Here is a 23531-nt window from a genome sequence, read left to right on the forward strand (position 1 = left end):
AAAAGTCACCAAGTCAAGTGACAAGTCTAACAACGGAAAAGTACCAAGCATTGTACTTTCAAATGTAAAGAAAGACAATATTTTAACTAGCACCTGTGATCAAAAATTATATAAAAACTGCATTGAAAGGTGTATAAAGAACAAAAATACAATAGAGTAGAGTATTAGAGTGAGCAAAAAAAGACTAACAAATTTCACCCTTAGTTTGTGACCCGAGGCACAAAAGTGTTTTCCAGATTCATTTTCCAAATAACGACAATTTTAACATGATGAAATGGATTACTTGCTAAATATTGCCAAATTGAAACCAGATTTGAAAACCAAACTTTTTTGCCAAATTTGTATCCAACTTGGTGATATATCGCTTTGATCATTCTGTTCAGTTCTGTTCCCTTCTTATAGATAGTCAGGGGTCTGGCCAGAGGATATTTGGGTCTGTAAACGGACCCTTCACAAAAATACCATCAACCAAAATGGACCTTTCACAAAATCCCAATCAAACAAAATGGACTCTTTCCAAAATTCTGATAAACAAGATCGGATCTTTCACCAATTGTTTATTGAAACAGCAAATCAGAAAGCAAAATAAGGCATATTTCCGTGTATAAAACCGATAATTTTTAAAACCTTTTTTGAAGTCAAATTAGAGGGATCAGCTTATACAAAATCTGCTAATTTTGCAAAAAAAAAAAAAAAAAAATCGGCACTATTGCGATGCTGATGCTCCTGCAAGCGATAAATAATTGCTACTGCCAATTGAATATAATGCCTGTTGTTTGTTTTTGGAAAGAAATTAAGCCAATGAAAATAAGTTTGGTTTTAAATAATTTTGTTTGTTTGTTTTATCACAGCTAATTAGCAGCGGTGTTGTAAACTTTTCTGAAAAGGCGTTGGTAAGCACTTTTCTTTTCTCCCCCTCATGATTTAATAAACAATAATAATATATATATATCAGCAAAATGAACTTAGAACTGCAAAGGGATAGTAAGGGTGGAGAAAAAATATGATCGCTTCAGATAGGGTTACCAACTTCAAAATTATCACCACTTAGTGTCTGGTGTTGAACTTTTATAATGATTTGATTAGAAAATATTCTCATAATTTTACCAGCTTGTCAATATTTGCGTTTTTACAATGAGGTGCGATGTTCAACTTATTTTGGGAGAAAATTATATGGGTTGATTTTTCAATGCTAACAAGGCTGATTAACTTTAAATAAACTCTTTTAATTACCGTTTTTTTTCTTTAGATGTCTACATTTTGAAAAATACAATCTTTTAACATCCGATATGAGAATCATATTTTGTTCTTTTTTCAAACTAACTTCGCTTTATTAGGATACAAATAAATGAAAAGTCTCTCTGTTTTCATATCAAGTTTTTGAAAGCAAAATTCCATTTTCTTTTATGAGTCAAAAATGAAAATGCTGAATTGATGGTTTAATTTTTTTTTCTTTTGCTTTTACTGTGTCCACAGATATTAAAAATATGCTCATCATAGGACTCTAAAATGCAATTAAAAATTTTTTTATCAAAAATATTTCTTGTACAAGCCGTTTTTATATTTTTAATGCCTTCACTTTATGAATTGCGATCTCTTTGCATCCGCTATGGGAATCCGATGCTTCGAATTTTTGATGTTTAGTACGCTTTGTTAAGAGGTAAACAAATAAAATCTCTTTATTTTTGTTAAAATCATGAAATTTATAAGTTTTAAACAAAATTCTGTGCTTTATAAGAGTATCTTGGGTCAAAAAGTTAAATGCTGAACCCTTGTCTGATTTTTTTTTTTTGTTACAATTATTTTAAATACTCTACAGAAATATTTCTAGTATAATTTAACATAATGTAGAGAATGGTAGATAAATATTGAAACTTGAGAGAGCGATGCCGCCCCCCTCCCCGCCAATTACTAGAAAAACACTCCAAAATGATATTCTCGATACAGGAGAGGAAAACACTTAACTTTAAGTTTAAATGATGCAGTTTGTGCCATCTCTAAATTCTAAAATTTCGTTTTAACAAAAAAAAAAAAAAAAACTTTTTTTTGTGAAATTATTTGATTTTTCACAAAAAACGGACACATGTGTGAAAAATCCTGGACAGACACCTGATAGTATTAAAAAAGTGAGGGAACAACTTTTTATGTCTACCCAAGCAAACCTCATATCTTTTTAAAAAATTTATTTGGTACATTTTGACCATTATTCAGTTTTGTGATGACGTATGTTTTTGTCTTCACAATGGTAATACACAAAGGCTTTTGATTGCTGGAGTACTTATTGTTCCAGATGACCGATAGCTGTTCTCTATCGCAGAATGCTGGTCTTTGATCTCAATATGCAGATACCTTAGACAAAGTTTCTTACCCATCCCCCAAAAGCGGTGCCGCACCTTCTGAATGAGAATCGAGGGCTTTAAAGCATCACACCTCTAAAAATTTCAATTTCGGAGTCAGCCCCCACATGGGTTCCAGCTCTCTCCCCCCACCCCCACTGTCATTCATGCTTTAGTATTATTATTAGAAATACTCCCCTAGAATATACTCTTTTGAGAACAACTCAACATGCGTGGATTCTGTAATTGAATCTTTTGCTGCTAAGGAACGAAGAATGGAATTCATTAATGAATGAACTGTTAAGTTAAATACACTATTTTCTTCAAAATAACTGTAAACCTGGTAGTACTTTAGTAGTATTTTATAGCACTGCATATTTTTGACCTCAGTTTCAGTGATTATTTGTTTTCTTAACCTGTTTATATGCATTTCTAATGTATTTTTGTAATTAATCAGCATTATGTATTACATATTTTTTTTTGCTGCATAAAAAATGTTCTATTCAATATTGCAGTCATTAGAACTAACATGCTTTACTCAGAAATCACATTTATACCACAAACAAAAATTTTAAACCATAAGTAATAATATCAAGACAACTGGATATTACAGCTGCCTGGGCATTCACTTGGGCACCACATGTGGCTGAGATATTAATATATAATAATGACAATAATACTAAATTTTAAAATTAGCTAAAATAGAAATGCTTACTTGTGCTTTCCAGGTATGCCACCACTTTGTAGTTTGCACATTTTTATTTTTCCAAAGGCCTCAAAAACACTAAATAGGAAAAAAGCAATGACACATAAAATAAAGACCTACATTTTAAAACACAAAATTCATTATAAAGTAACAAAACTACAAGAATAGAAGACTAAATGTTACACTACATGTTGGGGCAATGTGGGATCAGTCAAATGGTTTTTGTAAAATTTAAAATTACACATTAAAGGTTTGTCTATAAAGTAATGGGGCAGGATTTGTTGCTTGCTTTGGAAAGTAACGGAAGTGTAATAAGGCATGTGTCTGAAACTACAAATATTGAAAAAGGCACTGTGGAAATTTTTGAAGCAGTGTTTTGCTGAAGAAGGAATCACAAAGGCGAAAATATCTCTTCATTCTCCTGATTTAACATTGTGTGACCTTTTCTTTTTCTAAAAATAGAATCTTTACTAAAAGTAGTTCTTGAAAAAGCCCTTTTGAGTAAGTAGTAGCAATTGAGAAGAAAACATTGCTGCTATTGAAACAGTTAATGAACAGCAACACACTTTCAATCTGTGAAAAATATGAACGATTCGCTGTATGAGTGCCAAAGGGAGGTACATTGAAGGATACACAAGCAATAGATTCATCATATACTACTAGTAAATTTCTTTTTTCTTTTTTTGATTGTCTTGTTATTTTGCAGAAAGACCTTGGATATACTTACAGAATATATATTTACATGCTTTTAGAGAAAACAACAATGAAATCTATTTTCAACTCACATTAAAACTATATTTTATGATTATTCACACTGAGAAAGTGGAATAAAAATTTAAAACTGGATAACTTATTAAATAGAAAATATTGCCAAAAAGGCAATCTGAATACTACACAATTAATGACACAAATTTTGCAAACTGTTATTGCTATCAAGAAGACTGGTCTTAAGTACAAAAAAGTTTCCGAAGCTCGGAGTATACCAGAAGACACTCACATGAAAGTAACTAGCAAAATTTATTACATCAAAAAATGGAATTAGCTAAAATAGAAAAAGGGAATTTAAGTAGAATTTTATGAACTAATTAAAAAAGAAAAGTCATAAAAATAATAACATACCTTTGAATATCTGTTTCAGTTAAATCTTGATGAACAGAAGCTACATATATTCGATTGTACGTCTTCGCTTCTTCCATTATTTGCTCAATGATTGGTGCTGCCTGGGGCATATTACTTGGACGGCCAACCTGATGATCATGATCAGATTAAAAACTACAGCAACAGTTTGAATACATAAATACTGACCATTTTGGAAAAGAAAGGGGGAAAATGTAAAAAAGGTGTTTTTATTTTTTAGTTTAAGTGTGATTGGATAAAATTGCTTAATTATACAAGCATTTTACTTCAAAGTAGTGGTGCGACATCGATGGCAAAACATGGATGTTTCAAAATATCGATGTTAGAAATTAAAACATCGATCTTTTTATCAATATTTAACATACATTTTTGAATGTACTACACTACAGATTTACATATATGATTATCTCAAACAAATCTTTCTTAGTAGATCGGTAAATTCTTTTGGCATTGCGTCAATTCGTTAAATTATAGCTATTATATGAGAAATTTCTAAGCAGCCAAGGATATATTGACAATACAGAACCTCTCAAGTCAAATACAAGTCAATTTAGTCAAGTTAAATACAATTTAATAAGAATAATTTTGCAACATCTTGATACTATAATAATACAAAAAATGATAGTACGACATGCAACGATTAATACAAACTAGTATAGTGCTAAGAAAATATTTTCAAACTGAATAAAACTAAAATTAAATTTACATCAAAAATGAATATAAGAAAAAATGTATCATAGCGCTTACCATCAGTTGAATGATGAGACAGAGTTGTGCAAATTATACTATAAATACAGAATTAATTCTAAGAACTATTTTTACGAGAAAAAAATGTGTTGTACTGTTAGTGCGACATAATTAAACACAAATTGTAAGTAAAAGGGGGACGAACTGTTGGAGAAAGCCGATAAGTATTCTTAACCCAAAATATTTGGTGCTGACGGTTTGGAGAAAAAGAAGTTTGTTCACTTTGTCCCCCAGAAGCGCATTTGTCTTTTCGCCGACTATCCCACCAGTCAGAGAAAAAACTCTTTCAGATGGGACGGAAGTTGCCATCACTGTCAAATACTTGAACGCAACTTTTACTAGTTCTGAATTTTTATAGTTATAATTTTCAGTAGTGAATAGGATTTTCCTTTAGACTGAGAATTGGAGCCTTGAAATAGACTGCAAGTTCTGGCACCAGACTACCTGTATCGAGTTCTTCCAACAGATTTGACCTCTTCCTCACACTCCAGTTTTCTTCTACCATTTTATGGTGGTCTTCCCAAAAATCATCCTCCACACAGAAAAAATGATCTCATAAAATGTGTACAAATCAATGAATTTTTTGAGCAATTCCATAAGTAAAATTAATTACCTGGTGAGCAAATTGGAGCTGGAGACACGTGTCCGTCATCAGATTCCGACGATTCAATCTCTTTCTTAATTTCATTGTCCAGATTTTTGATCCACCTGTCGGATGCAGCTTTGTCTTCGAAATGAAGATTTTTGAAGCGCGGATCGAGCAATGATGACATAGCAAAGAAACGATAATTTTCGATGTCACCAAATCTTATCTGAAATTGTTTCAAAATATTCAATTTCAACTGCTCAGCAAGCTCTGAAGTGCAAACCACGTCCTTAATTTTATTTTCCATCAGCTTAACGATTGGTATAACACAACTTGATGTTATGAATTTTTCTCTAGATGCTTGTTTTGTAGCAAATTCTATGCTTTGTACAGTGAGACAAACTCCATTAAAAACTCCACGTCCGAAACTAAAGGCATTGGTGGGGCTGATTTACTGAAATTTACGATGCTGCGACACATCCTGTCTTAAGAAATCTTTTTACCATGTAATAGGTAGAATTCCATCTAGTTTATACGCATTGAATTGAAGTGTATTTAGTTTTCTTCTTAAGTTCATCACTACCTACCACAGTGTTTGAACCAACCTGCTGACAATGCTTTTAACTTTACCGAGGATTGAAACTGCATCTGGCAACAACTCGGTAGATTTTTGTGCCATTAAATTCAATAAATAAACAAAACAGTTACCATGCTTTTGTTTCCCGTATGCATTTTCCACTGCACCTAAAATATTTTTCCCTCCATCAGTTACAACAGCAGTAACTTTTTCTTCTTTTATACTCCATTCAGAGCCTGTATTCACTAGGTAATCAGCCAGATTTTGGGCAGTGTGACTTTCATGCAATTCATAAACACCTAGGATGACAGATTCTAGCTCCCAATTTTCAATAAAATGTACTGTTACACCATGAAAGCTTCTCGTTTGGCACGTTTCAGTCCAAATGTCAGTAGTGAAACACACATTTGCCACCTTTCCAGTCTGTCTTTTACAATATAGGCAACAGTTTCATATTTTCAATCGATCAACGAATCAATTGTTCTCCGTGATGGAACTGTATACAACGAAACAGTTACTTTTAACAAATGCTTAAAACCCTCATCTTCAACTATTGAGATAGGCTTGGATCCCTACAAATCATGTATAATATGGGTTGTGACACTTTGCTATGCAAATGACCACCATCTTAAAAAGAATTTAGATTAGAAAAACTTTCTCTCAAAGTTTTTTGATGGAACTTTGGAACTAAAGCATCTTTATTCATTATTACAACATTCAAATTAACAGATTCAATAACGTAGCTCTTCTTCCTCTTCTGATAGAGTTACAGTAATTGAAGAACATGGAATGGGTTGAAAGTCTGGATTCTGCGACTTGTCTTTTGCTTTATGCTTCCCTGAGGACTGAAAATGTTTTTCATGAATATCTCCATGTTTTGATCGCAAGTGTCCAATCAAGTTTGCAGTATTTCCAGCTGATTTCAGGGATTTCATGCAAATATTGCATTTAGCTATTGTAGATGAGGTTTTTGAGAAATATTTCCAAATAAGACTTTTAGGCGGCATAGTCGAACTTCAGAAAGGTTTCCTCACTTCAAGTAAATTCTTATTTCACAACATAATTTCCACAATAAAAAGAAGTACTTTACTTCACGACATTAAAGGAAAAGACTAAAACCCTTAAGAAATTTATGTCTGCACTAAGATTCTCTAACTAATTACTGAAACACCACATTGCTCAAGTCAACAGAAAAAAATAAACAAATCAGACAGGAGGAAGCTTTCCTGCCGCCGCGCCGTTTATGTTTATAATACCATTGAAAAAGTCCCTATGTTTATTTTGAATGCATTCATTACTCCGTTGAAGCGGAAATGGTTTTGGGAAATTCCAGATAATCTAAACAACAACAGCAGTGGATTCACTTTCTTTGATTTTTTCTATGTGTTTTTCAAAGCAATGTGGATTCAGTATATATATGAGTCTATTTTGCACAGTTTTTCAATTGATGTTGCTTCTCTGCGAGAAATTTTATTATAATTTTCAAAAAAAAAAAAAAAAAAAATCAACATCGAAAAAATATCGGACCAAAAACATCGATGTTCCTAAAATATCGAGAGTAAAACATCGATGTTTAAACAAAAACATTGATGTTTCCAAAACATCGACATCGATGTCGCACCCCTCAATGTTGACTAGCTCTAACTTAAAGTCTTTTCTATGATGGGGGGGGGGGGGGGAGGGAGGTTAATCAACCTCTAGAGTAGGATGATGGGCAAAAAAAGGGCTGGGAACCACTGATCTAAGCCAAAGCAGATTTTTTAATATGAACAAAAAAAATCAGTATTTTTGCTAGAAATTAACAAATTTAAAACTGAGTTAAACATAGATCAATTTTTAATACATACAAAAAGTAGTAGTTGTAAATAAAGTACCTTAATATTCCTTCCACCTATCATAACTCCATTCATCTGATCGAGTGCCAATTGCGCAGCTTCAGGAAGTTCATATTCAACAAAGGCAAACCCTTTGTGTTTCTGCGTAACTGGATCCCAACTCATATTAATGGACTTAATAGGTCCAAAAGGAATGAAAGCTTGTCGTATTGTATCTTCTTTCAATTCAAAGCTGATGCTTCCAACATAAACCCTATTGAATAAAAATGTATTTATCAGTTAAAATATTAAAAATTTATAACTTATCAAAGTAAAATTCAAAAAATCTAACAACCCCAACAACATACAAAATCAGATGTTAAAGTTGGATGGGCAAAAGGGACAATTATTTAAGTAAAAACAATACCTACAAAACACAATTACTTGATTTAAAAGAAGAATTCAGTCTAAATCATTTATACTGACAATTCAGTTTTAAGGTCAATAAATTGTTGGTCTCAACTGATCCTTAATGAAAATAATGGGTTAAACCACCCTGCTTTTGAGGTCATTGTTTAAATGAAGAACTCGGTTTTAGCATCATCGTTTCAATGCTTTATTGTTGACGCCATCGTTTCTTAAGCAAAGTTTAAAGCACTTATGTTAGAAAAAATTACAGTGCAATCTCATTTATCTGGACTGGCAATCTGGATAAGAGCCATTTCACAGTAATTCGGAAAAAATGTAGAGATTGTAACGTGACACTATTTTTGCCATAACTATTGAAATTACTGTTTGACTTGCAAATTATTGTAATTTGAGTTTGTGTGTTGATAGGACAAACTAAAAATAAAATATGATGCTAATCAAACAGTAAATTAAAAAGTTATGGCAAAAAAAGTTACGTTATGGACTCTAAATAAATGTAAAATACCACGAAATGACCCATAAATGAAAATCCGGGTAATAAGTAAAACACATATTGTAAATGAGCAGATTTATCTTTTACCACAGAAAAAACATGCTTTATAAAAAAATTATATAGGATTTACTCTCATATACATTATCATTTATAATTCAGCTGCAGTGGTGTCACACTTCAAACTGACACTCCAAACCCTCCAAGTTGTTTATTAGCAGACTATAATTTACTGTATAATCTGTGCAGGAGTTGTACATATATTCAAAATAAAGAGGGAAAATATTTGGCAAATTTAGTTATGCCTTCGATTTAAAATAGCAGCTTTAGTCGCCAGTGGTAGCCTTAGCCCCTTATTTATAATTTCACCTTGGTTTTAAGGGCATAAACAATGTGAAGTAGCATTAAAATTACTGAAAGTATTATTTTAATGCTGCTTAACATTACTTAGTTCAATTCCTCTTTCTTTGTAAGGGATAACATGAATGATAAAGGAATTTCGTTTTTAGAGGTAAAAATGCAATTACTAGAAATTATTTTAAGACGCAAATTAATTTTTAAAAGGAAGATATCAAAATAGGTGAATCTAGGGGGAAAAAGAGCAGGTAAGGTAGACATTGTTTGAAAATTTTAAGGGTTGATTTGGCATTTAATCACATAAAACAAATTAATATAATTGAGAAAACCTTTTTAATAATGGAAGAAAATGAATTTCCTACCTGCACATTAAAACTAATGCCTGATGTCGTTGAAGAGTTTTTTGTTGCTGTAAGAAAGAGAAATAACAATAAATAAGTATTAGAAATGTATCAAACATTAAAAAGAACAAAATAAAGTGAACTTATTAAAATTACAAATTTTACAACTGTAGAACTGTTTTCCTTACGTGAAGCACTTAGAACTCATACGCTACTTCAAGCATTTATATTTTTATACGTCACTTAAAAAAAAGAGCTGGAACTACATTGTTAGGTCTTTTATTAAAAGAAAAAAAAAATGAAAAAAAACTATTCATGAGATCAATAAGAGGTGCAATTAAGAGCTAATTATTCTTAAATTTTCCACTCTTTTATCTCAAAGACTAGAAAATTGCCAGTCAAGGCATGAAGGGTGAAAAATTGCTTCTACATTTGAATGATGCAATTGTATGGTTGTTTTGATGGTTGAAAATTTAACCCTAGCTTTAGTAGATAGCGTTCAGGGACCGTGTTAAGCAATTCGCCAATGCGCCAAATGCAATAAAATCGTAAATTTGGCGAAAATAAAATCGAGTTTGGCGAACAGAAATTTCTCCAAAATATACACAGAAGAAAAAAAATCTTCCTTCAAATGTCAATCTAGATAAAAATTAGGTCCGTTCACAAAATTCGGACCCTTCGCAAAATTTCGACCCCTAAAAACGAACCTTCACAAAACTCCCAGACTAGCAATCACTGAAAGTTGTTTTATCCTCAGACCACTCCCAGCAGAATGAGGTGCGTGCACGCGCCTTAGAATCGGATCGGAGCGTTACCGTCCATCGGATCGGAGGAAGGGTGACATTTGCCTCTCGCTGATCGGATATCGAGGGCGCATCGTTACTACCGAGTAGAAATTGTTGGCGGATGCTTTGTTGAATGGCGCGTTAGTTTCACTGTGTTGTGTTCGATGTCTGACACATCGGTGGAAGATAGGAATGCAGCCTTTACTTTATTAAAAGCTTCTATTTCTACTCTCAAATATTTTAAGAATGATAAATACAGTAAAAGACCGTTATAACGCACACCTTGGGACCAGAGCTTTTGCGTTATACAGGTTTATGCATTATATAGATCATTTCACAAATTTTGAAACTAATATTCAGAATATATCTATATATTTGCTTTTTAGAATGAGTTTTATCTGCAATGAGTATTAAAGCACCAATATTACAATTAGTTATTCACAAATAAATATGTTTCACAATCAAAATCCTACACTTCTTCTAGCTTCATGGTTTGCATAACCAGGGTTCATACCCTTTAGGCAGAAAAAAATTCAAGCACTTTTCAAGTACTTTTCAAGGTAAAAAATTTTGTTTTCAAGGCAATATCATAAATTTGTACTAAAAATATTGTATGCAGATTTCATTTACTACAAACACATAGAAATAAGGCAATAATACAAACAAGTATAGGAAAGCAAAATTGCTTTTTCTACAACGAGAGACGCTTTGATGAAAGATCTACTGCGTTGAAAGTTTTTCTGAAAATGTTTGAAAAGTTTGGTCATAAAGAGAAGCAGATACCAAAAGGTTTAATTTTGAGGTTTTTCAAAGGTTGCAGCAGTCAGAGGTTTGTATATGTTCTAGAATTAGCAAATTAATACTAAAAAAAAAACCTTTCATAAGTGCTTTTAACTTTTAAGGGAAGAAACTAAAATACCCAAGTTCAATGGCATTGCCAGAGAGGAGTTTTTGAAGTCACTCCCCCCCCCCCCCCCGGGTTTCAACATTTATTTCCAATATCTATACAGTGGTTTATTACAATATAAGGGCGGTTAGGACAAAAACACTACCCAGAAAGTTATTTCAGTTTTCACTATTAAGTTCTAAAAATATTAGGTTTGCAAATCATTTATAAGTATGCAAATCAATTATTCGTATGTATTTATTAGCTGTTCAGACAATAAGGCATTTCAACTGTCCTCGAGTAAATTTAAAAATTAGGAAGTAAAAAAAGTTTATGAAAGTCCACAGTCCAGTCTCTACACCTCAAAATATACAAAAGCAGCTTAAGCAGTGATAAATACTGTGAATGCAAACTTGAGCCTATTCAGCTTTCATTGATTAACTTGCAATAGACAATAAATGTGCAAGTTCAGATTTATAGAGCCATATTTCGAAATTGAAGATTCACAAGAAGTTGACATATATTATGACAAAAGTAGTTTTATTTTGGGAAAAAATGGGTTATTGTTGAAATTAGAATGTAAATTTAGAAAGGCAATAATATTCAGGTGATTTGTGAGTTCATAAAAAATTACCTGAAAGTTTCAAAGAGCAAAATGGGGCGAGGGGGGGGGGAGAAATAATTTTTAAAACTAAGACCCCTATTACTTGAATATACATATGTACAACAATAACTTTTGCTATGCATACAATTCATAAAATAGTTTATTAAGTCAAAATATTCTGCATAGAAATACCATGCCCAGTGCCTGTTGATAACCAGCAGCAGGCACTGGGCCTAGCTAGGCTGGTACTGGTCAATTTATTAGATCCAAATGAAGATGAATGACCCTCCTTAAGCTATCTACCCCTTTGCTAATTAAAGCCTCTTTCAGTAAGCTCCAAGTACCCACAACCTTAATAAAGTAGTAATTTTGAACATTTGAGGAAAAGGGGAAAATTGGAGATATAGGGAGGTAAAAGCATAAAAACGAGCACTACTGGATTTCATGTGAATAATCATAACACAACCACCCCTGTTATACACCTTATTTATTTTAGAAGACATAAAAAAATGATGTACTTATAAATAAAATTATATAAATCAACTTTATATTTAAAATACAAACTTTAAGTTAATTTGTTAGGTGCTCAACTGCTGAAATTTAAATTTTTTTTTTTTAATCTGTTATGACCAAAAATTAGGTAAAGTGTACATAATCATTCAAAATTGCAAAAATAAATAAGCAAATAATTAAACATGACCAAGGTAATAAATTCTTTAACTCTTTAGTTATTAAAATAAAAAATAAAATAAGCTAATCTGATGTAGCAGTGTCAAAATAACTACTAATTGCCAAAAACATAAAAATATTTACAAAATGCAAAGGGATTGAAATCTCAAACAAGGGAAGCAAATTTTCGCGAATTAAGTTTAATGTTGTCATGTTTCCCATAAAATAAACTTATATTTTACTGAAATTAAACATAAAATATGCTAATCTACGGTAGCAAATATGAAAATAACATCCGATTAGTGAATATATTTAAATATTTGCAAGATGCAAAAAGATTGAAATTTCAAACACGAGAAGCAATTTTTCGCAAAGTCTGAGCTCGTTCGACGTGGCATGTTTCCCATGAAATAAATTTATTTGTTTTTTATTAAAATTAAACAAAAAATATACTAATCTAAGGTAGCATATGCGAAACTAACATTTGATTAGCCAAAATATTTAAATATTTGCAGGATGCAAAAAGATTGAAATTTCAAACACAAGAGCAATTTTCCGCGAAACCCGAGTAAGTTCAATGTTGTCATGGTTTCCAAATTAATTTCTTTGTTAATTAATGAAATTAAACAAAAGATAAACTAATCTAAGGTACCATATGTCAAAATATCTTTCGGTTGTAAAAAACATCAAAATATTTACAAGATGCAAAAGGATTGAAATCCCAAACACGGAAGCAATTTTTCGCGATGTTGCATACTGAACACATGTTCAGAAAATTGCATTGGTGAAATACTTTTTTAAAACTTCTAAGCACAATTCGTTGATTTTTGAGAGAATTTAAGCACTAAGAAACTCTTTCAAGGTTTTAAAACTTTTTCAAGGTTTTCAAGCACTTGAAAATGAACTTTTTTTTTCAAGCACTTTTCAAGGTTTTTCAAGGGCGTACGAACCCTGATAACAGCTGCGTTTTCAAGAGCCATCTGATATTTCCTGTTTACTATGAGTACTAATTTTCAATTTAAAAGCTTTGAAATAAGATGGAAAGATAAAAAACTTTCAAAATTTAATTTGCCTAACAATTTTTATTTTTGCGAAGCAAAACAGAGAGATTTTTTTAATCTTCAAAACCTATTGTTTACTTCTGAAAAGTAGTGCGGTTTATAGAGAATTGAGTTATACAGGTCGGTTATGATGGTCTTCTACTGTATCACTTTAAGTTGTTTTTAGCCATTTTTCCTTTGAAAAATTACATATGATTTGTGGAAAAACTGTACTTAAATTGCATTTTTTCCTCACAAAATTCCTCAAAACCGACAAAAATTCCTGGATATACCAGTCCTTATCCACAAAAAATTGTCAAAAATTAAGTTATACTTCACTCTGATTAAATATTTCTGCAGACAAAAACACATTAAAATGAGTAAAAGTTAGTCTTGGAATAAGACTTTGGAAATTTGGCTAACACTTTAAAAATTTGGCTAATTTACTGGCGAACAATTCGAAATCCCCGAGCGTTCATTGTTCACCACTTTTTTTGTTTCTCCAAAAATTGTCTTACCAGTAAAACATTTAAGTTACCAGATCCAGTTTAGCCTTGTCAAAATAAAGCATTTCCCTGCATGTCAAACATTGCCAAAAATTTATCAAATTATAAATAACTGAATTTTTAGTGCTATGATGAAGTTGCTCGCTGCACTTAATTTCTTTGATGACTTGTGCTGTATTTAAGTTCCTCAATCATATCAAAAATAAATGTCGACATGAACCGGCGAATATCAATATGCACTTACCAATATTAGCAGGGAATATTTTCAGTGAATCACTAGTGAAAAAATCAACATTCTCCAATATTTTTCTTTTACAGTAACACACACATACACCATACAGCTAATGAGTAGATAAAATATATCAGCGGGAAAACTTACTTGTTGTTGATGTGCAATAGTTTGCTTCATTAGAACATTCTTTATGCTTTGTTCCATAGCATATTTTTTGGCTTTTGTTATCATGTCTTGTTGCTCAGAAGTTAATTTTGTCAGGCCTAAACCAAGGATGCCTGTAGGAGTTCTCAAGGCACCCGGTCCCGCAAGCACCGGCCCCGTCTGTTCCAATTGCAGTTCCGCGGATAACATGTCCATGTTTGGTAATGGAACCACAGGTGACCCATCTGCCAAATCAAAAAAAGCATTAGCCAAATTCGTAAGATGTTACATTGCTTTTCCTTAAGAAAAATGAAAAAACTTGTAACTTCCTTCATAAGTTTCATAGACCACTATAAATTTTAACTTTATTTTTCAAAACTAAAAAAATAAAACTCTTTACATTTTGGGAAAAAATACCCTTCACTGTTAAACAAACTTGTCTAATAAAGTTTGGAAGTATTGCAGAAATCTCACTTAGAGACTGCACATAAATTTGCCTCATTATATATTGTAGTACATCAATATATGGCAGACTGGAAAAGGATAAACTAAGAGAAACATTCTAAATATGACCTTTACCGCTTTATGCTAATGTCAGAGCCGCAAATGATTCGCACGAGCAAATGAAATGGTGAGACCAGAGCATGGGTCTTCCCTCAGTTTCAAACTACATAATATAAAATACAAGAAAAAGAGAAAAGAACAAGAAAAATTAAAGTTACATTGATTATTATTCAATTTAGGATTTCTTTTAGCTAAGGAAAAACACTAACATGAAGAGTAAACATGGTCACACATTAAAATGAATATTGTTACATAATCACACTTCGTATTTTGCACGTCAGAGGTGTAAAAGTTGTCAATATTAAACATTAAAGCATTGATCAGTAGTTTAAATTTCAATGAAAAAGATTTCTGCAATTACGAGATAGGCTAATTTCTGCTTTGGCCCTGTAAAATTATTTTGAGGAAAAAAAAAAATTTTAATTAAGAATATTTTGAACATATTCAAATTTTATTGCAGTACAGACAGGGCAATTTCAAATGCAAACATATTTACTCTTCACAAAGGATAAATAATATTTCTTGGAAATATGAACTGGAGTAAAAAAAGCTTTCCATTAAATTTCTTTATAAATTTCATTTTAAGCGTACTTTAGTTCAAAAATCAACATTTTTCTTAAATACTTTCTAAACCAGAACATATATCCAACTTTTAAACACAAAAATTGTACATAGTAATCTGTATGCAATAAAACATTCATTGAAACAATCCATATAAAATAGAGAAAATCTTTTCAACACTTAATTTTATTAAAGCAAAAACTTAATATTTGATTAACACTTAGAGGGTATAGCTCTGCCAGTTAATTTATTACAGTAAACTGAAAAAAAAAAAAAAAAAATAAATAAATAAGAAATATGACAATCAAACTTGCTTATATCCAAATTTCAATACTTAATTTTACAAAAGCAAAAACTTAGTGTTCATTTAATACTTAGAAAGTATAGCTATGCCAGTTAATTTATTTCACTAATTCGGAAAAAAAAAAAAAAGACAAACTTGCTTACATTCAAACTAAGCAGAAAATGGTGCAAAAATTTTATGTGTTACCCTGAAAATTATAGCAAGAATTTGTACAGATGCAGATCAGAGCATTTTGGGAAACAAAATTACGAAAGTGAAATTCTATATTAGACTAAAGAAACTAAAGTATAGTAGGCAGTATCATAGGCGCAAGTTTGGTGATGTGTTCAAGACGGAAAATATTTTCAGCCCCCCGCCCCTCCTTGACGCATGCGTGCTTAACGAAAAATTTGTGTATAAATGTTGTAGATTTAAACTATGCCAGTTTTGGAATCTGTGTTTGATTTGAATTTTAAGTTTTTGACTTTTCTAACAACATGAACTTAGTTCAAATTGTAATATTTAAGCGCTTTGATATCGTAATTCCAAAACCTAAAAACTGCCAATAACGGGGGTCTATTTTTTTAAATTGAAGTCCAAAAAATGCAATGGTAGGCCATTTTGTTAAAGTTCAAGGAAAAAGATATTTCAAGGAAAGGACTAAAAAAAGTCAAACAGCACGAGTCTAAAAGCCACTCCTCCAAAAGCACATAGCAAAAAAAACAAGCCCATGGCGGAAAATCAAGAGAATGTCGATGTAAATCTGTGGTTATGGAACGGTCCAGTACTCTCTCTCTTAAAGCCTATTTTTCAAGCACTCAATTTTTCTTTTTCAAGTAAAAACTGAAAGAAAGTCCTCGATTTTCTTCCAACCCGACCAGCAAAAGCAGGTCTTGCACCCATGGGCAGTATTTTGTTTCAAACTAAAATAATTTTCAGTAGTTTCAACTAGCTCTTCTAAATGCTGATTTTTCTCTAAGTGTATCATTCAAAACATAAAATGCTCACATGTTGACAAATCCACCATTTTATGGAACTAGTCTATTAAACTTGCCTATTTAAAACTGCTTTTTGACTCCATTTGTAAACATAATGAATTTACTTAATATTGTAAAGTCCTTTTTTTATGATTTTTATTACACCTGACTCATGCAAGGTTCGAAAATATTGGATATTTTGATATGTATATATATATATATATCGGATATTTTGATACATATATCCGATATTTTCAATCAGCAAAAACTAAAGTCTTCAAAATAGTAAATGCATCCTCAAATCACTCCTTATTTTATTATATTGTTTTAACAATATGTAGACTTAAAATTAAAGTTTCTTTCATTATTTATATTTAATATTTCATTTAACATTTTAATCAACTTTAATGGAGTTAATTCAGCATTAACTGTGTTGCTTATTTTTCTTTTATTGACTACTTTTATACAGTTATGTAATTCAGAAATAAAAAATGTGCATTAGTCCGTGCAAAGTCATTTTTTTCTGACCAACTTTTAATATTTAATTAGGCACTTTTAATATGAATAGAAGTTGTTACATTACGAATTATTTTTATGAATATAGAATAAAAAAGGAATATTACATTACTTTGTTACATTAATGATGTAATAATACATCATAAAAATATAGTACATAACTTTTAGATTATTTTAAATTATTAAGGAAAAATATTACTATGATTAATATAACTTTTATATTGAAAATACCATAGTTGATAAATATCGAAAATATTATGATATTTTTAAAACAAATATTGGATATATATCGGCGAACCCAGGACTCATGAATAAAAACTCAAACAATTCTGCAATCCAGTAACTTTTATGTTTTAAAATTTCCCTCCTTATGATTAATCATTTTCCCCTCTTTAAAAAAATTAATTTAGGACTCAAAAAATAAATAAGTAAATAAAAAGGAATATTTAAGTCTAAAATTGAAACCGACATATGCAAGCTTGATTGTACTTTTTTGACATTTATCAAACAAGAGCTTTTAATAAATATTTTTTTGAGAAAACCTTTGGATCAAAACCCATTTTAAACTGGATTTGAAAAAAAAAAAAACTAATTTCATTTGCATTGTTATATTATAGCTAAATGTTTGAGGCAGAAAGATCTCACAGCCAAAATTAGTTTTTTTTTTTAACCAAAAACAATATACTAGCATTTTTCATTAATATAATTTTGAATTGGAACTTAAAAAAATGTTATCCTTGAACATTTACTGCATTTCCCCAAAGAAAAAGAAAGAAAAAAGTCTTTTGTTTTTCGCTAGATGAGAAGCAAAAAATATTTTGCAGTAAATATCCAATTTTTTCCACTTCTAGGTGACACCAGAAAGCTGAAAAGAATTCTAAAAGATTATTAAGCAATAATAAAGCAGCGACACATTCCAAGTAAAATAAATATGCATTTTATAAAAATTCTAAGTGACATTATATGGGAAGATTCATGTGTCACTTAAGTTTTTTTCCCTTTTTTTAGTCAAAATAAAAATGTATTTTCTTTTTTAAAAGTAAAAGCTTTCTGAATTGGAACTTCAGTAAATGCATCTCACATCCAGCACTTATAAGGCCTTCTCTTTAAACAAACTTTCATATATTTTCAGCTTCTGGAAAATACACAGAAAAAAAGAAAGATTTTCATTATTATTTTTATAATACTTGGAATGTCCCATTAGCACGTTTTCTAAACATGTTTTTTTTTTTTTTTGTTCCTCTTTAATTCATTATACCACATTGCTAATATCTAAGTTTTCATCTTTAGAAAATAATAATAAAATAAACTGATTATTTTGATAAAAAATGATTTAAAAAAAGTTTTAGTTTTTCTTACTCGCACATAAAAAATATCGAAAAGACAGAGTGGTATACTTGATAAATATGCGGTTCATTAAGTTAAAGTAGTACGGAGATGGCAATTAATCATGAGCTCTATATAAATGTAAAAGTAATGTATTAACACAAAATGTTATATTGCAGCATTAAAACTGATTTTGCTGAAATTTACAATTCTAACTAAATGATTTATGTAAAGATAGCGCATAAATCTATAGAAAAAAAAATGTTAACACAATTCCAAAAACAAAGCTAAAAAATTTTAAAATTCAAATTTAACTCAGGGGGAAAATAATCAAAAAGCTAACTTCAAAAAAAAAAGTGTTTTTAAAAATCAAGCTTTATTTAAATGTATTTCTAAATTTAAATGTGAACCAGATTAAACTACCAGACATAATTTCCTTTACTTTCTTGCAGAAGCTTTTAGTTTCAAAACATCATCATTTTTTCTTGCTTCTCTACAGAAATGTTATCTCTTTGATGTAAGTTAACTTCTATAAAAGCAGGATATTGTCAAACAAACCTATACCATTTGTTTATGAAAGATAAAAGAATCAACGTTTCTACTCTAATATCAAATTTTAAAACTATTTTTTCTGTGAATCAAATCAAAAACTTACTTATAAGGCTAAATAACAAAGAGTTAACTATTTTGACGATTGACAATGAAGAAATAACTTAGAAAGTATAAGTACAGGAAATATTTTCACTTTTAAAATAAATGCAATAAATTTGATCCTTTAAAGAAAAATTAAGAAAAAAAAAGAAAAAAAATTGCAGCCTCATAGCACTGATGTTGCCTTATCTGGAAGGTGTTGATCCTCCAAGTTGATACCTGTAAAACCCATAAAAAGAAAAAGAATGGAAAATAAATCCTTCATCCACCATGAACAAATTTTACACCTTGAAAAAACATAAATTCTCACAATAGATATATACATAAATGTGTATCATGTAATTTATGTATGTATATTTCTACTGAGAGGAAAAATAAATTTACAAATACGAATGTCAAGAGATACCAGCAGTTTCACACAAATGAATTAAAGGCGAGCCTGAGCTTCAATGAAAATATGCCCACTTTAAAAACCACCAACTGATGACTCTTAGAATCCTTACACAAATCGGTGTAATCCACTTCTTAAAAAAACAAACAAAAAGAGTTTCGATTTTAAACAATGGGCATGAAGAATGTATAAAGAAAAAAAGTGAAGTCAAGAATGCACAAAGCACTACAATACCTTCTATTTTAAGCTTCTTCAAAAGTGGTTCGTCCCCAGACAATAGCTTCAATCCATTCTGAAAATATTATTGGAACATTTAAATTAAATGAATTATTTTATTACAAATTGAATAAAACAGTTACGAAACAACTTGACTGAACAAAATTCTATAACTGAACAACTTCAGTTTAGAAACCAACAAATATTGCAAAAAAAAAAAAAACATTACAAGAGTATCAAAAATTATTACATAGAAAATAAACAGTTTCAAAAGGAAGCAGTAGGGCAGGCTCAGCATTTAAAAGGGATACACTTTGATAAAGGTTCCGCTAATTAACGCCCTAGACCATTGAGAGATAGACAAGCCACTCCATTCAGTTACTACTGTATACAATGAAGCAGGACTAAAGGTAACAAATTTTATTAACAGGAAGAAGATCAAATAATTTCGCCACCGTGTACCACATGGTTCGGTCCTTCGGATTTCAGCGTTTTCTGCCTATGTCTCTCTTTTAGGAGAGATTTCAACTCTTAAATACGCCTTATTGCTGTGCACATAATTGCAATGAAACAGGAAGAAAAGAAGGATTATCGTGAATATGGATGTATATTTGTGTGTCGGTGGGTGTGTTTGTTCTTCATACAAATACATAATTTTTGTTGGATTTTTACCAAATTTGGCACATAGGTTCCACTCTTAGATGTATTTTGAGTATGATTCTCTAGGTGGTGTCCCCCACGCAATCACTTCCCCGTAGTGATGCCAATGCATTTGAGAGGTGAAATATAGTTTCAAATGTAATAGAATTTCAATACTTAATTTTTCAGTAACTCTTTAATAGCATTTTGGGTGTTTCTCCCCACCTCAGAAGGGTGTCATCAAGGGGGGGGGAGGGGTCTAACAATTATTTTATCAAAACCTTTTTTCCCCTGTCTTATAAAACAATATCAACACTTTTTTCATTTCATCACCCACTTTTACACAATAAAATAATGTGCGCTTTGAATGCACTTCTCAAAATCAGCCAATAAGTCTATGGGGAATTGCATTTTGGATTTCACGAAGAACTTTTTTCTGACTCTAAACATAAAATATTAAAAATATGTTTAGAATTTATAAAATTTTCTCGATTACACACCCAAATATGGAGGAAGGGAATTTGCAGTTCATGATTTGAAAGATTTTTTTTTTCAACATTTCATCTATTTATTTTTGAAAATTTTCTTTCTGTTTTAGCATTGTTTTTGCAAGATTGCAATTCATTTTATTAACTTGGGGAAGATAGAAGATATACTAAAATGTAATAGTTTACAATGCATTAACATTTGAAACTTTTAATTTCATTTTCAAATTTAATATTTTATTCATTTCTAGAAGGCATGAAATAGTAAATGAATTCGTAAAAAAAAAAAATTGCACTATAAAATGAAGGAGGGGAAGAATAAAGCAGTTTCCATTCATTGTAAAGAACTCTACTTTGCTGCTATTTACCCTATTTCGAAAACGTGTGAAATGCTAACTCTATTTCTCAATGAGAGCAACTTTTAGAACCATTTTTAAATAGGAAAAACTGGACAACGTACTGTAGAAATTGAAAAAAAAAAAACCACTTATCCATGAATCAGTAAACTATGCGCTCACGGGTGACAAAAAAAAAAAAAAAAAGTGCCAAAACATTTCAGGCAGAAGGTAAAAAATTAAAATCGAAGAAATCCCTACAGATTTAGTGCAGCTCTGCTCTTGTGTGGAAGGATGGAGTAACGTGGTCTCCCCGAAGATCCCTGTGTGAACAACCGCACCCACATCCCGTATCTACATGTTAATGATTTAAGGTTCCCGTTGGATTTAAAAGTGTTCCATGCAAAAGGTATATATACCAGGGGGTACCTAGCGCGGGTGACACTCAAGGGGAGGGGGCAATTTGTGATGTCAACCCTCCCCTCCCCCACGAAAAATTTGCATTTTAGTTTTATATCTTTTAAAAACTTTTAATTCCACTGTTGGCCTCGCCCCCCAGATGGGTGACACCCGGGACAGATCACAACTTCAGCGCCTGTAGTGATACCACTGTATTCACTAAATGCTTTTTATAGGAAAAACCATTATAATATATACATGAAATACACCACCAACTCAGTCATTTCCAGCCGAGGACTGCAGTTTCGTGCTTATTTGCACTCATAGGAAAGTGACTGAGCTGGAGATGGAAAACCTCTTATGGAAGAGCAGAGTGCAAATAAGCTTGAGTGCAAATAAGCATGAAACTGCAGTCCTCGGCTGGAAATGACTGAGTTGGCGGTGTATTTCATGTATTTCTGCTTTAGCTCTGGCTAATGGGCGGTAATTTACTGATTATAATACATGCAAATTGTATTATTACATTATGTTTTTACAATCCAGGACGTTGGGGGGGGGGGGGGGGTTATAGACAAATGGTCAAGGTTGGACGATCAAGGATACCCTGGGTAAGACGCACCCAGGAGGAAGACTTATAGGAGGACTTATACTTAGGAGGAAGACTTCCATTGTGTCATTCTACTACGCTGGGATTGAGAACCTTTTTGTCAACTTCAAAATTAAAGAGATTCAATTACGTAAACATCTGCCAACCATGAATTTCTTTATAACATATTTTTTTGTTAAGAATTTTTTTTTTATGACCCTGCTCTTGATCACACTAAAATAATAATTTTATTTCAGAATCATTCAGTCACTAAAATTATTTCTATTTAAAACTTTATTAAATTCAAAACGCTGTTTGTTATATTGGTTCAAAAAATTAGATCACTTTCTGATATTAGTGCACTCATGTAATAGTTTTTGAAATCGTATCGCGCCAAGTATTTTTAGTAGGAATTACGATGAGGACTTATACTTAGGAGGAAGACTTCCATTGTGTCATTCTACTACGCTGGGATTGAGAACCTTTTTGTCAACTTCAAAATTAAAGAGATTCAATTACGTAAACATCTGCCAACCATGAATTTCTTTATAACATATTTTTTTGTTAAGAATTTTTTTTTTTATGACCCTGCTCTTGATCACACTAAAATAATAATTTTATTTCAGAATCATTCAGTCACTAAAATTATTTCTATTTAAAACTTTATTAAATTCAAAACGCTGTTCGTTATATTGGTTCAAAAAATTAGATCACTTTCTGATATTAGTGCACTCATGTAATAGTTTTTGAAATCGTATCGCGCCAAGTATTTTTAGTAGGAATTACGATAACCATTGCATTCGAAGATCAAAGTTTGATATTCGATGATTAGCAAATACAAGGTGACATTACGAATCGATTTTGAACATCGAGCATTAAAAATGCTAATTGAATCCATTTATTTCAAGAATGATCATTTATTCTCATTAAAATTAAAAACTAGTAAGTTACACGCCATTTTCCAAAAAATTAATAGTAAGATAACTAGTTATGAAACTTACTTCTAATATTTGACCGTTACCTAAAGTTACCATTTTTATAATTTGATAAACAACTGTCAAAACCACAAATTTTTAAATATTTTTGTCCCAATAATTTAAAGAAGCTATCCAAACATCTCATAGCCTGTCGTGATCAAACCACGCAGAATTTGCTGCAAAACTACATAAGCTCATAAGCATAATGCAGCTGCAGTCGGGTCAAAAAGGCATATCAT

General features: G+C 31.1%; 1 protein-coding gene across 1 annotated transcript in view; it reads right to left on the reverse strand.

Moving 5' to 3' along the window:
• The window catches only part of LOC129233750 (poly(U)-binding-splicing factor PUF60-like), a 62964-nt gene extending 39520 nt beyond the window's left edge, over positions 1-23444 (reverse strand). Inside the window, exons 1-7 of the mRNA XM_054867729.1 lie at positions 23317-23444; positions 19890-19947; positions 14390-14631; positions 9542-9588; positions 7964-8177; positions 4162-4289; positions 3052-3120 (exon numbers count right to left, since the gene is read on the reverse strand). Coding sequence (XP_054723704.1) covers positions 3052-3120; positions 4162-4289; positions 7964-8177; positions 9542-9588; positions 14390-14631; positions 19890-19947; positions 23317-23349 — 791 coding nt within the window. The 5' untranslated portion in view covers positions 23350-23444. The remainder of the gene's footprint in view (positions 1-3051; positions 3121-4161; positions 4290-7963; positions 8178-9541; positions 9589-14389; positions 14632-19889; positions 19948-23316) is intronic.
• Between the last annotated feature and the right edge of the window lie 87 nt (positions 23445-23531).

This window comes from Uloborus diversus, unplaced genomic scaffold (genome assembly GCF_026930045.1).
Source record: "Uloborus diversus isolate 005 unplaced genomic scaffold, Udiv.v.3.1 scaffold_689, whole genome shotgun sequence".
NCBI classification, from domain to species: Eukaryota; Metazoa; Arthropoda; class Arachnida; order Araneae; family Uloboridae; genus Uloborus; species Uloborus diversus.